General features: G+C 42.5%; 1 protein-coding gene across 7 annotated transcripts in view; it reads left to right on the top strand.

Annotated features, from left to right (window-relative positions):
* The window catches only part of AFF3 (ALF transcription elongation factor 3), a 729890-nt gene that overhangs the window by 598499 nt on the left and 114150 nt on the right, over positions 1-17241 (top strand). For 5 of the 7 annotated variants that reach the window (XM_066377559.1, XM_066377558.1, XM_066377556.1 and 2 more), the window contains one exon: positions 8399-8439. In XM_066377559.1, coding sequence (XP_066233656.1) covers positions 8399-8439 — 41 coding nt within the window. The remainder of the gene's footprint in view (positions 1-8398; positions 8440-17241) is intronic. The other 2 variants (XM_066377560.1, XM_066377555.1) reach the window with 1 other exon arrangement.

The following is a 17241-nucleotide window of genomic DNA, read 5'->3' as shown; positions in this document are numbered from 1 at the left end:
TTTTTGCTTGTTATATGTACTAATTCTTTTTTCTGCAGTGAACACGTATCACTTGGCCAAGTGAAAATTATGTAAAAATTGGAGACCTAGATTTTAAACTTATACCTCTATGTCTCACATGCATACAACAAAGATGAAGTTCGAAATCTAAAGCGCTTTAGCTAGATGTTATATATTGTTACTTGCATAACTGTCACCTCTCAAAGCAAGCAAAACATTCTGAGAACATAGACAACAAGAGAACTAAGCTCATAATGATTGGAGGTTATTTTGTGAGGTTGTCCCTTAGGAGGACAAAATATTTATGTTTGGAACAGAAGGTTGGAGGCTGGTAACACTACCTGTCCATCAGGGAGCACAAGGAGTTCTTTTTAGTTACCTTGATAGATGCTTTTACTGACAAACACTAGTTAAAAATTAATTTTTTATAAGGAAAGCAGTTTTATAAAGAGTGCTGTTTTGGTTTTTAACAAAATAATAGTTCAGCAAAGATTTGTCAGATCCTTTTACCTGAAAGGATAATTGATAACCAAAGGATGATGGCTGTTTAAAAGCAAAACACTACCTCGTTCATTCCTTTAAACAAACAATTAAAAAAAAAAAGGTTGCTTGATTGCTTGGTTTGTAATTGTATTAATAGAAGCTTGAATGATCTTTGATATCTATGTTAACTACTAAAGCCCAGTTGCCAGTTTTGAGTTCTCATCCTCTAATGCAAAAAACTTCTTTGGAATGAGGTCAAATTAGATGGATGGATGGATGGATGGATGGATGGAGAAAGTGTATTTTGTCACCTGCCAGAGGTTCAGGAGAGGCAATATTGGGCGTGGTCATCTGGTGACATATTTTTTTTCAAGTATTTGTGTGCCCTGTGCTGTTCTTTAGATCTTGTACCAAGGGTTGTTCAATGATGTACCTGGTACCCACTTCCTGTCCTCAAGGAGCTGGTATCTCGCCTCCTGAAGGCTGGCCCTTTATGGGATAAGTGTCCAGGTACCAAGCTAGAAGCACCTACTTCCAGTGGGGCAATGATGCCATATCTCATGAAATGCGAATTGCTCCCCATGACCTAGCCTGGGGCTGGATATCATCCAGCTTCCTTCTACACCACACACACACACACACACACACACACACACACACACACACACACACACACACTGTGGGGAACACTAAGAGCCTCACACGAGGCCCTGGGTTTTTCTGCCATCACTCTCCCACTTCACACTGACCTAACTCCCACACAAGCCTCCCTTCCTGAAACCTCCTGCACAAATCCCCTGGGACCTGCTGACCCATAATGCTCCCCTTGTGGTTGTCAGTGTGGCTCATCATCTGGGATGCTCAATATCTCCCAGACTCTCAGTGGGGCCCTAGCCCCTCTGGGAGGAGTCTGATGACAGACAGCCCCATGGATTGTGCTCGAATTGTCACCACACCTTTCCTTTCTTTCTAATTCCTAGCAGCTGCCCCTAAGTTTCTTTCTGTGGTATTGAAAACTCCCAAGGCCTGGAAGCAGAGGCAGATATCACAGATTATTCATAGTGTATCTCTGGGGGGTAAGACATCCTAAAAATGCTTCCTTAAACCCTCTCAGAAGATCTGAATTGTAAAATTAGGTCTATTACTGACCGTTTGACTTTAAACAAGGCCCCCAAATCAGTCAGTTGGTAACAGGACACAGATTATGAGACAATGTTATCCAAGCAAACTTTATCCAGTATTGTCAACCCTACCAGCATTTTCACAGGATGTAGAAGGTACTCAGTAAATGTGTTATTGTCTTTATTGAATCTCCAGTAGATTAAACTATTCTAAGAAATCCAGTGTAAAAAAAACAAAAAACAAAAAACAACTAGTCAAACTTTCTCCAAAGCCAAAGTGTGCCCTAGTTTTAGAGAAAGTAAAGTAGAGAAAGAATATATAGTGAAGAAAAAATGTATTTTAACTAACCTCCTAGATTAGAGCCACAGCAAATAGTTGTAATTTGTCATCTACAGAAGTTACCTCCTCACATCCTATGCGTTGATTCACAGGTAGTTAGTTCCTCACTACAAGTGTTGTAAACCCTGAGGAAGCACTTTCTGGTGGGGGGTGGGGAAGGAGGGTTTCGGTGATGTTCCAGGAACTTGAGGAGCCAAGACTTATTCTCATGAAGCACGTGGCTCACTTTTCAGGAAAGAAGAGAAGCCAATGCTCTCCCAGGTTCTAGGGGAAGTGCTCAGAGAGAAGAAGGTTACCAAAGCGTGCATGGTCATGGAACACTGACAGGCACAATCTAAGTAGAGAGAGGAGCAGCTGGAAATCACCGGAAATGACAGAAGTTCTTTGCCTTCTTGACAAGCTCCGCAGCCCCTAAAATTTACCTCCTCGTCATGATATTATTATTTGCAAAGTCTTTTTTATTAGAGCAACCATATAGCCCAGTATGCTCAGAAAAGCACAGTTCTCGCCTGTTGTCCCTAACCCCCATCTGGTTAGCATCCCCTTTCACTCAAAATTGTTCTCATTTGGATGATAAATTATATTGTCATTCCTGACTCAAGCTGGAGAGAACAAAATGAGGTCAAAGTCTGCTGAACAAAATGCTTCCTGAACAGCATTTCTAGGAATCTGAAAATGCAAAGAACTTATTATTATAGAAGAAAAAAACAGGGAACAAAACTCTTTTCTTTGTCTTACAGATATCACTAACTGGGTTGAAGAACACAAAGGGGGAGATTACAACATAAAAAGTTAAAGGACTCACCAACTAGGACTCAAGTGAAAAGAGCAGCATAAAAATTAATGAAACAGAATGTGTTCATAGATGGAAAAGGAAATCCAATGGTGAAAAAAATAAATACAAGTCTCAACTTAAGGAGAATGGCAGGGGAAAAAGAAAGTCCTGCCCTGGCAGAGAGCTCGGTTGGTTAGAGCAGGGTCCCAAAGTGCAGAGGTTACCCGTTCGATCCCCAGTCAAGGCACATACAGGAGCAGATCAATGTTCCTCTCTCTCTCTTCCTTCCTCTCTCTAAAATCAATAAAATAAACATAAAAAAAGTCAGTTCTTACCAGACAGAATTTTTACAAAGATATCGGATTCAACCTTAAATTTCACAGCATGCTTAAGTAACAGCAAAATACAAATGGCCTAAAACTAGCTGTAATGGCATTTGTTCAAGTAGTTGAATGTGGATATGGTCTTCTAACAGGTGGAACAGAATGATTAAAATCACTGCTGTAGCAATGCCACCTACATTGTCAGAATAGTGAGCCTGATACTATGAGTAACTAAGATGAGTTTACACACATGTGGAATGGACCAAAATGTGCTCTAACCAGCTGAACCCTAATCCATTCTCTTAGAATGATAGAAAATGTAGTCCAGAATATTAAGCAGTATATCTCCTTTTTATAACTGTTATTTGCCAACAATATATCGATGTTTAATGCTTCATTGGCATTTGTAACAGCTGCAGTCACACGTATCCAAATATTTGCTCAACATCTCTACTTGAACATCCTAAAAGCAACTTGAACTTCACACACCCAAAATCAAACTCTACCTTTGCCCCTGCTCCTGCACCCATCTTGCCTGTCCCAGTCAGTGGCTCTTCATCCATACGAGGGGCTCAGGCTGGAACCTGGGACTCATTCCTGCCACAACCCTGGCCTGCCACATCCAATCAATTGCCACTTGCAACAATTCTGCCTCCAAAATGTAATACAAATGCTCTCCATCTCCACGGCTACTATGACTTCTCTTACCTGGATTAATGCAACAACCTTCCCACCCAAATCCATCCATCACACAGAAGCCAGAGAAATTTGAAAAATGTAAATCATATCGCCTCACTCCCTACTCTTTTTTTTTTTTAATTATAGACTCATCAGAAGATGCAAAGAATGTGTAAGCAGGTCCCAAAAATCCTTTACCCAACTTCCCTTAATGTAAATCATTCAGTGACTTCTTATTGCCCTGTGGAGAGTATCCAAAATCCTTAACTTGACCTCCAAGGCTCTTGGGATCTGCCACTGTCCCCACCACTCACTGAGTTCTCTCATAATGACCTTCTTGTAGTTCTTCAGCTGGGCAAGGGTCTATGCCTGCCTCAAGCTGTTCCCCACTCATTTTCATTTCTCTGATTCAACAATTCTTTATCCTTCAGGCATCAGCTTAGCCATTCCTCTAGTTAGTGGACCTTCTCCCACTCACTCCGAGTGAGGTCCCCTTCATACTCTGTTTCACTCTGCTCTTCAGCCATAGCCCTTGGAATCTAGACTGTTTATATATATTTGACTTTTTATGTCTGACTTATCTCTAGGCCCTAAGTAAAATACCCTGAGGGTTTTGTTTATTTTGATTGGCACCCAAGTCAAGCCTATTGCCTGCCAATCATAGGTACCTAGATCGAATTACAGAGCTGTCCACATGTTAGTTCTGTTTCTATCAAGAGAGGGAAACTGGATCATCCTAGCACCCCTCTGAATTTCAGCCTCTTCCTTCTGCTCTCCTCCCCACCCAGTATCCATAGACTTGCTCTACGCTTGACTCAATTACAATAAGGATACTTAATTTCTTCTTTGATTTCCCTTCAATAATAGATTGTGACTAGTAATTTATTTAGAATACATTGAAACCTGAATTTCTACTGATTATGTTCCCAAGCGCCAAGCTGGCAATAATAAAGACAAAGAAAAGATGCCATCTCTTGAAGAGAACCTAGAAAGTGATTATTTCTAGCAAGAAACTCACTTTGTTTCGTAGACTTATGCTTCAGAGTCACTTGTGAATGAGTAATGAACTCAGGGAAGATCAATGAAGCATTCTCTTAACCCTCTCAACCTATTTTGCTGAGAACTGGAGGAGAGGAAACTTACTAGCGGAGATGATGATTTAGGAAGAGAAATATGGTTGCTGTAACGTACAACTCTTGCAAGAAGATTGAGCAATTCATCTAGTTTACTGTGAGTCATTTTTCAGGCTTCAATTATGAGTCAGCTAAGTAATTTTTTTTCTCTACTATTTAATTTCAAAGTTTGTTTATTTCACTATTTTTCAACAGTAAAAGAAAATAGTGTCCAAAAGCCAAAGTATATTTAAAAGAAGAGCAATGAAAAAAATTTGGCATTCTTTGCTTTGGTATATGATTTCCAATTTTAAGTTAATGCCATGAAGCTATTTTTAAGGTATTATTTAAAACTTTAACATATTCTCCTCTCCTTTATTGATAGATAATGAGCCTCCCTCTGCAAAGTTTTTACAAATAACTGCAAATTAAATAACCTCAATCAAAATACAGGCACTAAAAGGATGGTGCAGGGCGCTGATGGTGCAAGTACCACGGTGTTAAGTGCAGAGACATATGTCATGTGGACAGATGGAAGCCTGATCATCACGGAAAGTCGTTAGTGACTGGTGGGATGCCCGATATGTATGCCCAAAAGGACCTTCTGGTCCCAGCATCATGTCCATCTGCTAAAGGAAAGCAGCCCCTGCTCCAGGCTTCCGACTTGGCTTATATTAGAGGACTAGGCCAAGAGCAGCCCTGTGCAGCTGTCCTCAGCGGTACCACCCCCTGGGATGCACCACGCCAGGCATGGTCTAGCAGCTGAGTTTCTTGTTTGTTTTTGCTTTTGCTTTTGCTTTTCCAATAATGTTCTTATAAGCTGCATATCAACAAGCACTGCGTTTCCTTATCACAAAAGTCAGCAGGAAGTCTTTGGGGGCAAGAGAGAAAGAAGTCCATAGACTTTTAAAATATTGACAGCCCTGGCTGGAGGGATATTCAGATGCCATGTTGGAGACTTCTGTTGAGCTTTTTGTCACATCTCTTACGATTTTTGTTATTCCGGGAAGAGTCTGTCTCCAGTGCCTTCTGCTGAGATGATATTAAGAGACTGAAATCACAATGCGTGCCATTTCTCCTTTGGGGAGTTCTAAATATTTTTTGTCCGTTTAGCCTAACAGAGTCAGGGGTAGAGAGTTACGTTATTTGCAAGTATAGCTGGCAAAGATGAAGGCCATCTTGCTAAGTGATCAGAGAACCCTTTAAAACGCAAGCCTGGGAACAGCGAAGGCTGCCCTTCACTGCTAGGTGCTTTTGTGAATGCCCTTGGGCTGGTCCCACAGGAAAGCAAGACAAAAGAGTGAGGGGGAAAAGGCAGCACCCCCCTCTGAGATGTGGGATGGGAGCCTGGTCTCCAAGTCTTCCTTAGGCTCCCTTCCCCCCGCCCCATTCTACTCTCTCAAGTGTCCTCCTTGTGTGGTGGCTCTGCAGATACTCTTTCCCCTCTTGAACTAACTGTGGCACTGGAACGCCAGGGCATTTGGGCCTTAATTCACTAAAATCCAGGGGGAAAGGAGGGGCAGGAAGCCCATAGATTGTCACAGTGGCTGGACCTTGCCTGACTGACTCCCACGCTATCCTATGTAGGGCAGAAAGAGCAGTTTGGAAGCCGAGACTTGAGGCCCATCACATACATGAGTGGTGAAACCTCTCCCAGAATGGAAGACTTTTTTAAGTGCCCAGTTCAACAGATTTTGTTTTTTCCTAAGTCAGTGTGCTTATGTCTTTTGTGGAAATTATCGAAGTTCCTGTTATTAATTTAGTTTCAGGCCTTTTTGCCAGGCCCAGAAGCCAATGTTCCCTGTGTCACTTCTGTCAGATTTTCTTCATTCTTTGCTACTGTTTCTCCACAGAAACACTTGCCATTTTAAGGGGACGCATTCCTCTTGTACAAGGGACCTTTCAGTCTTTGAAAGGCTTTAACATCCCTGGCCCCAGACATTAATTGCCAACAGGGATACCCCTCACTGCGAACACACAGAAACACCAGGCTCAATTCCAGGCAGCCTGGACTTGGGAAAGGGCTATGCAGTTGAGAGCCACTGCGCGAGGCCTGGACAGGCCCGTAGTCCAGCACCACCAATGCCTCTTTTCCCCTGAACACATTTCTCCTTGTCTTTAAAGTTTTGCTCAAATGTTAGTGGGAAGGGTTCTCTAATTGATTGTTTCATTTAACATGAATTCATTAGACACTTACTGAGCACCTACTGACAGTCCCAGGCACTGACTGAGTTGCTGATGGTCCACCACCATTACTTATAACTCATATCTGCATCTGCCTTCAATTCTGTGCTTACCTGTTAATTCATAAGGATCTTGCAGTCATCCCTGGACTTCCATTCTGACTTCCTACCTAGGAATTGAGCTTCTCCAAGATAGTGACTTCTTCTGCTTTTGCTTCTATCCCTCTTGGCTCACAGCAGTGTTCTCCATGTGGTTGGAATTCAGCAAGTGTTGAACTGACTGATCCAAGACATGCATTTATCATCAAGGGTCGACTTCATTTCTGTAATAGGGATCATGGTTCTACTGGATCATGTTTTTCTAAACTGAAGATTCTTTCTGTTTTGTCTGCTATCCCAATGTAGTAAGAAAGAGCATGGGAAACAGTTTGGTGTCCCAGGTAAACAGCACACTTGACCTGTATAGCGGGCCGTGTCGCTTATTTCTTGGGGCACCCTTTGTAGGCTCAGTCTCGCAGGCCACGCCCTGACCCCAGGTATTGACTGCTGAGACGCAGCACAGTCCGTGCCCTCGGTCCCCCCAGCCTCTGCGCTCTGCCAGCCTGGGGAAAACAGTGGAGAAATGGAGGCCTTTTTTCTCTTTTTTTTTTTTTTTTGCTTCATAGAAAATTTCAAACACATAAAAAGTGCCTAGATTAATAATTTCCAACATGCTCGTCGCCAAGTTTTAGCAGTTATCAGTACCACGACATTGTTTCAGTAATGTTCCCACCCCCCTCCCTTCCCTCCATATATATTATTTTAAGGCATATTCTAAAATCATATAATTGTATCCATAAATATTTCAACGTGAATCTCTAAAGACATCTTCAAAAATTGCCACAAAATAATTTTCTTTAAAAAAATCAATAACCTCATAATATCACATTCCCATTCAGTGTTCCAATCTATAGATTTATTACTTTTTTAATAAATCTGAAAATTGGATCAAAAATTACGACTCATTGAAAGAGATTCTATAAAAGGAACCAAAACATCTTTTTCCTTACAGGAAAGTAGACTAAGTAATCAATGGTAAAGTGATTTTAGGGAGTACAGAGGAAATAGCTCTGACTTGGGGGTTGGGGAGTGTCTCCTGAGACTGTCCAGCCTCACCAGACCACCAGGCACGCCCCCTGGTGGCAGATGGGTACTGCATGGGTTTCAGTTAACTCTTGGGGATGTTCATCTCATTACATGACAGAACTCTTACTGTGTGGCAAGGACTTGAATAGTTGGCCACATGGCAAAATTGTGTGTGACACAGGTTTTTTTTTAAGTGTTGATTGAGCACATAATTTAAAAGTCAGAATATTAAATAAACATCTCTGCCTTTTCTTCCAGCAGGCAACCCAAAGAACTGCTCTCCACGCTCTGTCTGACAGGTACATTTTGTCATTTCTATGAACTATAAATTGCTTTATGAAACATTGAGCCCTATTTATTGTGGAATATAATTCATAATCGGATTTTGTCCCCCAAGTATCTGGGAACTGGGATGTTAAATGTTTTTGCATGCTTGGATTTATCATGCCCGTGTGGAGTTTATTACTGCAAAAAACTACTTGATATATTTCACAGAAAGTGTGGAGAGTCCCTTGTTGTTCCGTAAAACAAAAGACCAGGAACTGGAGAAAAAGGCCTGAATGGCGTAGTAAATTCCGAACTTTGGAATTGGTTGAGATCTAAGCTCATTTTTCAATAATAAGTACTTCATTTATTTTGAGATGTTTTCTTCAGACTTTTTCCATATCATTTCCCCAAAAGCTGTCTGTCTTTTGATGAGATTCTGTCTTGAAATATGCATGTCACCCAATTCATGGTCCTGAGTACCTAGCTTTTTTCTCCATACTTCAGCTGTTTTTTCCTGACTTGTATTATTGAATGAGGTGTATAAACCTAATCGGCTAACACACTCAAACGTTATTTCACATGTGGCTTTGCTATATAAAAATAGTTTAACAGGCTCTGGTCGGGTGCTAAATGGATAGAGTGTCACCCCACATGGCGAGGTTGGAGTTTGACTCCCAGTCATACAAGAAGCAACCAATGAGTACATAAATAAATGGAACAACAAATAGATGTTTCTCTCTCTCTATCAATGAAAATTTTTTAAAGTAGTTGAACATGGATGTATAGTTACTTTCTAGAACAAATCAGGCCCTCTATTGTTCTGGTTGGCTTTTTTTTTCACTTGCTATGGTGTGTGTGTGTGTGTGTGTGTGTGTGTGTGTGTGTGTGTGTGTGTGTTAAAGAATTCTCAGGTGGTAAGGATGAAATCCTAGTTTCCACAATTGAGATTCTTACAGTGTTAGAAACAGCTGGTGATGTCCCTCTGGCTGGCTGGTAGGCACCTCAGTGTGACCTAGCACGCTGTAACCACCTTCCCTTCCATCCCAGGTCTTTTTTTGTGGAATGAACAATAATTGACTGTTTGAATGAGCTCAGTTCAGCTTCACCAAAGTGAAACCAGTCACTTGGGCAGACTGTCTGTGTGCATGGGTGAACAGCACTCTCTCTGGTGGCAGGCTAAACCCAAGTATATTTATCCCAATGGGAAGCCTGCCCTGTGACGACCACACAAGCTTGTGTGCTTTGAGAGTGGCTGCCGTGTGACCTTCTGGGAATCTCACAAAAGCCGGTGACTGCAGTGCTTCTGAGTCTGTAGGAAGAAGGAGGAAAGACTCTGATCAAAACAATTAAGATCTACATTAATTCCTTTTTTTCCCTTTGGCTTTTTAAATAAGTGATTCCTTCAATACAATGCAAGAGAATGCCCTCCGTTACAGTATTACCTCATTGCCAGAGCTTGCAAGGTTTCTTTTTGTGATATTGTAAATGTTAGAAAATTAGGTTATGGTAATGGTTTCACCACCTTGTCAATATGCTAAAAATCATTGAATTGCATACTTTAAATGAGTGAACTTTACGGTGTATAAATTATATTTCAATAAAGCTACATATATAGATGCAAAATATCATTATGACCTCTAGTAGAATGATTCAAAACCTATTTTAGGGAAGTGTGAACTCCCTTTGAAGACCCAGTTGCAAAATACAATCAGCAATCAGAAGCTAGAACTGATAGGTTCTGAGGCTTCTTTCCAAAAGATACATGACACTGTCCAGAATCGAAACTGTGCGTGGACCTCCATGATGAGCAACGCTCTTCCCTTTAACTTTGTTCTGATATTCTCTCCAACTCCTCCCTGGTCAAGCCCAGAAGCTGATCAACTAGTAAGTTAGCATCATAGCCCCGGTTGGTGGTATGACTACAAAGTGCAGAATACTGTGAGAAAAATACAGCCCATTCCCTAGAACAGAAACAGAGGCTCCTATTTTCATTACTCTTCTTATGGATTTTTCTATCTTCAAATGTGCTCAAGTGTTTCCCCCCTTAAATTTTACTTTTCCTGTTCAAAATTGGAGGATTGTGACCCATTTCGAAGTAATGAGTCAATTCTGTGTGCTAGTCTCACAGTGCAGTTGTGTGAAACAGCTTTCTGTGCTTTCCCTGTTGTTTTCCACTGGCTCAGGGCGACACAAGTCCTTTACCTGAATGAGAGCTATGATTTAAATATCTCCTTCAAAATATGGACTTAAAATGCCTGCTGAATTAATTGGATTCTTATTTTCTAGTTTCTTAGTATATGCTAACACTTATCTAGGAACAGAATTCATTTTCTATCACCTTACTTAATCTGTTGAATAAACTGGAAATACCAGTTTATTCAAGATGATCACTGTGACTCCTGGTCAAAGCTCTGCGTGGCTTGCCTACTATTCTATCTGTGAGATGAGCCACATCAAGGTAGGGATGAAACTGAGAGAAATTTGCCCCAGGTTCTGACCTTCCCAAGGGGGGAGATCTAATACCAATACTGGCTACCTATACCTAGTATTCATCAAGTATACATCATTTACACAAAATATTCTGGTTTCTAAACTGTTACTTTTCAGCCTGTTAATCATCTTGATATAAGATTCCATAGGCAACACTTTCATTTTTATTCTAGAAAGGTAGAACACTTTTTATATCTTAACCAGTGCTTCCTGAATTCTGTTCAGCTCTGGAGTTGAACAGAACAGCCCAGATTGGCTCCAGTCAGGCTCCCTGTCTCAGCGCCCTGCTAGCATGCTCAGCTCCAGGCCCATCTCATCGCCATGTAGCCATCTGACTGCCTGGAGTACCCAGTGGACACAAGGACATCTGATAGAGGAGTTAGAGCTGTTCTGTTTCAAGATGTGAAACTTGATGATGAAATAGGATTCAGTTGACGTGGATTGTGGGGGGGTGAGTTTACAGTGTAGGAAGGCTACTGTTCTCTGCCTCCCAGAAGGAAGCCTGCCTCCAAGGTTTTGAGACCAGACATAATAAGACTAGTTATAAGGCAAAGTGGCATTTTCCTTTCCTTTCTAAAGACCATAGGAAGCTCATCCTAGTGAGGTGTCTGAAGACCAATCTTGTCTGTCTTTTCACTTCTCCCATTGCCTGGTTTAAATAAGCATTCTAGGAGAAATCCAGTGTCTGACAGTGGTGAAGACTGGATGCTTTTAAGTTTAGTGAGTCCATGATAATTGACATACAACCTTGATAAATTAAAACTGTGATGTATTTCATTACTTAAGTTTAAAAATCATCTGTGGTCAACCCCAAAAAAACCTTTGGCATTCCTTGGGTTTTCCTAAACGAAGGGATTAATTTATGTTGCAGCCAAAAGAGCTTGAGAGTCCACAGGTCACCATGGGGTCACAGTGACAAGGTGACTCTAACCTTCAGCCCAGTTCACTCAGTGCCACCCACAGTGACAGGAAGGGTCTTGTAGGTAGGATGACCGTTTTGTTTTTCATTATTTTCTACCATCATGTAGAGTGTTTCGTCTATTTTATGCCATTGAGTATCAGCCCAAATAATGGGGGGGGGGGGGACAAACAAAAATAAAAAACAGGAGACCAGGGAGGAAGAAAGGGCAAATTTTTTAGTATGGTAAACAAGCCAACTGCAAGAAAAAGCTCAGTTTACAAAGGGACACTATGCCTCACAATGCCTTTTCCTCTTATGGGTTATTGTTGGGTAGGTTGGAGAGAGACCGCAGGAGCAAGGCCCAGTGGGCCCCAAGGCTCCTGACAAAGGCACAGGTGCTGCATGGGGGAGAGCTGCGCCCAGAATGCGGAAAACATGCAGAGTGCCAGAGAAGGAAGGATGTGTGTGCAGCATGGGAAGTGCCTCTGGATGTGATTAACTTCCCTTCCTAAGTAGTAAATAGTAGATAACTGTGATAAAAAAAAAAAGGATCCCTGTGATTTATCAAGCCGAGCAACTGTGCGTTTGCAGAGAAGCTGGAGGTCAGTCTTGAAATCCGGGGCAAGACGGGTGCGAGGACATTGCGAGGACTTGGCGTTTATCATCCCAGTGGACTTCCTCCATCTGTCTCACAGACAGGAGCTCTGCAGAGCAAGCAGAGAGGCTTTACAGCAGCCAATCAGGAATTCATATTTGCTGTGAAACCTCAAGCATCATTTGCAGTAACCTGGGTTTTATAAAAATGGAGCCTAATTTCATATGAATAAATCACGTTCAGCTAGAAGTGTGAGAAGCTAGCGGGGGGGGGGGGGGGGAGGATTGTGCTTGACTTAAAAGAAAAGGAGTAAACAAAAAAGCCATCATGGAAACAGTTGTTGAAGCGATGGCACTTGGAGGGCACGAACAGCCATGTGGTTAAATTGTGCATATAATCATCTTCTGAAATGTCAGCCTGCGACTCCAGAAATGGCTGCGTTTTTATAGCCTTGGAGATGCATCACCAGCCTGTACCCTGTCAGCCCATCTGGCAATATTTCAGGTCCAGGATACATTTATATTGAAACCCAAACAACTACCATTGATTTATTCATTTATGCCACAAGTATTTATTGAGCACATCCTGTGAGCTCAGCCGGGCGCTGTGCAGGTTGGTGCAGGGTTGAGCAGAAGTGGCCGTGCACCTCCCTCAGGGCTTCGGCATCCAAAGGGGTGCCAGCTCATGCATGTGCTAATCTCAGCTTCATACTCTCAAATAAATCTTACCCTCAAATGTCTTCTCCCCATGAGGGAGAATACAATGAATTTAACTAACTGTAGAATAGCATAAAATGAAGAGGTTTTACCTCCCTGTGAGCCTGGTCTGCATCCAAAAGCAGGACTAGAAATGTCCCCAAAGCAAGGCAAGGAGGATTTTTAAGAAAGTTCTAAATTTCCAATTTGGAAGACGCCCAGGAGGCGCACTGGGAGGGTATATATCAACCCTGGAGACCCACAGAAGTCTCTAGTCTCTCTAACGCAAAGGATTCTTTATAATGAAGTTCTGGTAGACCATGTAAATAAAAACTTTATAGAGCTTTAGAATTCAGAAGCACTGTCACATTGATAAGTGCACTGTGACATAGGGAGGACTCACTTTACAAACAAGAAAACTGAGCTAGAGAAGGTGATATGACTCACCAAGGTCACAAGGTAGCAAGTGGCAGAGCTGGGACTAGACCCCAGGTTCTTTGACTCTCAGTGAGTATAATTCTCTGGTCCTTCCTCACTCTGCAACCAAGAGAGATGGATGAGGTCAGGGGCAGGTGGCTCGTGCCATGTATCTTCTGACAGATTTCACTCAGTCTGCACTAAAACTTTCTTTGTTTTTACCAATAATTATAATAATCATAACATTTTTGGCTTAGTTATCTTTTTATCCCTACCACCTAGCACAGTTCCTGGCAATTAGGAGACACAATAAGTTATTTGATGAATGAAAGACAACAATGAACAAATAAATGAAAGTTTTGTGGTTAAACGATGGTAACTTTGAACTTAAAATTGATAACACAGTCCTGAAACTGGCTATTGAGCACCGCTGCCAACCTCCTCGGGAGGCAGAGCTGGACATTCGGACTCATCACTAAGGGTTTGAGCAGTGCCCGTACCTATGAAATGCAACAGAATTAATGAACACAGTGAGCTGCCTGCCACACAGGTAAGAGGGAAAGAAATGGAATGATTTTTAAAAACCAGTGCAAAAGTAAGAAAGTCTCAAAAAAAAAAAAAAAGTAAAAAGATTGAAATCACCCTGTACAATCAAATTACAAATTAGTAACCAAAAGAGATGCCACTGCAAGCTTTTCTGCACAAGAGGTAGTGAAGGTCGTGACCTCTGGCCCCATCCCCTCCTCACGCTTCCCCGCAGTCCACAGAACTTTGGATGCCCTCCCATCTTATCTCCACCAATTACACATGCTGCTTTTACAATTCTGAGCTCCTCCGCTGGGTGAGGCTGTGGGCTGGTTGCCTTCCAGGGAAGACACAGAATTCCACAGGAGCTCGCAGCAGTTGAAGACAGGCGGTCGTCCGCACGACTGTGTGCATCCAACGTGGATGTGAGCACCCAGTCCGAAGTCGTATCAGCGCAGCGGTCCTGTGGAGGGACTGTGCCAAGCATGTCGCATTTGTGACTCCATTTCCTCCTCCCAGCCACCCTCTCAGCAAGGTAGGAGAAATTCAACACGAGCGGCTGAAAGAGAGGACGTTTTCAATGAACTTTCGTTTCATTTTCCAAATGCCCTCCCTAAAATCCTAGTGATTCCGGGTTTCCAGACAAGACGTAACTGACCCAAAGCCACCAAAAAGGTCTGTCTGACTTTAGTCAGTGATCTTAGCTGCTTTAGTAGCACTGCCCACACACACCTCATAAAATTAATAGGAAAGAGATGTCACTGGTGGGGTGCAGATATAACACTGCCATACTCTCAGCACAGAGGGAGGGAGTGGGTGAAGGCCTGTGGGGTAGCTTATGAAGGGTGAGTGGCACCGGGTCAACCAGGATGGAGAAGGGAGGGGCCAGCCTTCTCTGCAGAAAGAACAGCCTGAACAGGGCAAGGCTGATGTGATGAGCAGGGAACAACAGGCCCTATCTATCACCCAGGATGTGGGCACTGTAGGGAAGATATCTGGGAGCCAGCTCTCCCCAGTCGCCAGGGCAGGGTGACAGGGGTCGCCTTTAGCTCCACAGTGCTTCCTCTGGGCGCAGAGTCAAGGCTCATCTTCATGGAAACCTTAAGTAACTGACCCAGCCGACTCCCACAGCTCCTGTTCCACCAGCACCTCATTTAACTACTGACACAGGCAAGCAGCTGACTCGCTGCTTCCTTTACACGCGTATATCTGGTCTTGACATCAGAGTAGAGAACAGGATCACATCTTGAATTTTAGGTAGCCCTGTATACAAAATGACTGCTCAGTAATGACTTCCCAAGTGACTTTCCAATGAGGAAGACCAAGAATTCAAATAATACCACTCATCTCTGCTCTCCTGCGAAGGAGGGAAAAATACCAACTCCAGCCTGGACATCATGACTCAAGCATCTGATTTTGAATCCTTAAACTTGGATTGGAATTTGCTTTGGGCAATGTAGTCACCCATCAGAGTCTAAACTTTCTCAGTTGCATAAACAGGATGATAAGCTAGTCCTTATCATGAGGTTTATGAACAGATTAAATGAGGCGCTAAATGGAAGGGCTCTGGCAATCCAGCCACATGGTGCTAGTTATACCATTGCAACACTAAGAGAAGTCACTCCCCAAGAAACCATGACGTACTCTTTAAGTCCTACCAAGAGGCTTAAAAACCAAGAAAAGAAAAATATTAGTGTGGATTTCAGATGTGAAACCATGAGTAACTAATCATAAGGGGCATGTTTTTAGGCCGACATTGTAGGGAAATAATATCAACATATCCCAAAACTGTCACTCACTGTTTCTCATTCCACCCCTGCTTTGTAACAGTGTAACATGCTCTCTGTGGCCTGTTCTCTCCTGCAAGCCAGCTATAGGGTTTTGGGTCCTTGACGAGGTTCACATACACTTAAAAGCAGCCTACAGCCTGTCCTCCAAATTATCTTCCTATTTCACTCTCGGAAAAGTCATCCTGGGGATTTCCTGACACCTTGTCCAGCTGACCACCAAAGAACAGTTTCATTTTATTATTTCAAATTAAATAATCGTATTTCAAAAGCAAGCAGGAATTCTCCGAGAATGGGGGAATCTCAGGTGGGAGTCTGTTTGGGGCGGTGAGACAAGAGAAGAGCACCAAGTGCAGCACTGCCCTCTAACGGCCAGCAGACCTGGCTCTAGCCACAAAAGTGGATGCCCTCAGCCTCGGCCCCTTCTGGAGAGGCCACAGGAGTGTTTCTTGGCACCCTGTGGCAGTTATTAACTTAGTAGACCACATTAACATCAGGAGCAAATGTAGGCTATCAGGTCTAAAAATCAGCTTTAAAAAACCCCCTAGCACTAATTTCCACAATAAAACTGAATAGCTCCTGAGAAGCTATTAAATTCTATCAGGTAAATAAGACACATTTTAAAAGGTCCCAAACTTGTGCTTTACACAATAGAATAGTACAGCCTGGAAGAAACTGTTACAGCTATTTGAGTAAATAGGTTGTATAAAGCCACTAATTGCTCTTTAAGATGGTTTCATGGATATGAGGATGCCAGAGGATCAATGTGGACCCAACATCTGGGAGGGCTCAGCAGGGGCCCTCTGGCTGAAAGTCAGTTTTAACTCTTTAGTCCAAGCCCACAATTGCCACAAGTCTTCAGGAGCAGATGGAGTGACCCTAGGTGGGGCAAACTTAAAAGGGTTTAACCTCTTTTAAAATGAATGATAGTGGTGAATGACTGAGCAGTGATGTGTATGAACTTAATGCCACTGAATAGTACACTTAAAAATGGTTAAAGTGGTAAATTTTACGTTATAGATATTTTTAAATAGTGAATTTTATATTTTATATTTTACCCACCCATATATGTGTGGGTATCTGTGTGTGTGTATACACTATATATATATATTTGTTCACAATAAAAAGTTAAGAAAACAGTGTACATCTCTGAACATACTAATATTCCAAACTCCAGGACGGTCCCCTTTCTCACATGCCTAGACATATCAGCCAGATATGAGGTGTTGGAGCTGGCCTGGAGATCCCTTCCTTCCTTCTCTGCTGGGGGAAGCCCTCCCACTGACCCTGCTCTCCTGTGCTGAGAGACCCGCCACCTCCCTTCCCTTACACCTGGGGTCTGTGAGCCGGTTATCCCCACACCCGAGTTAACCAGCTCCAGGAAAAGGGCCAGAGGGAACCAGACAGCCGTAGAAGTATTTTTT

Source organism: Saccopteryx leptura, chromosome 3 (assembly GCF_036850995.1).
Source record: "Saccopteryx leptura isolate mSacLep1 chromosome 3, mSacLep1_pri_phased_curated, whole genome shotgun sequence".
Taxonomy (NCBI): Eukaryota; Metazoa; Chordata; class Mammalia; order Chiroptera; family Emballonuridae; genus Saccopteryx; species Saccopteryx leptura.
This window is presented reverse-complemented; position numbering and strand designations above follow the sequence as displayed.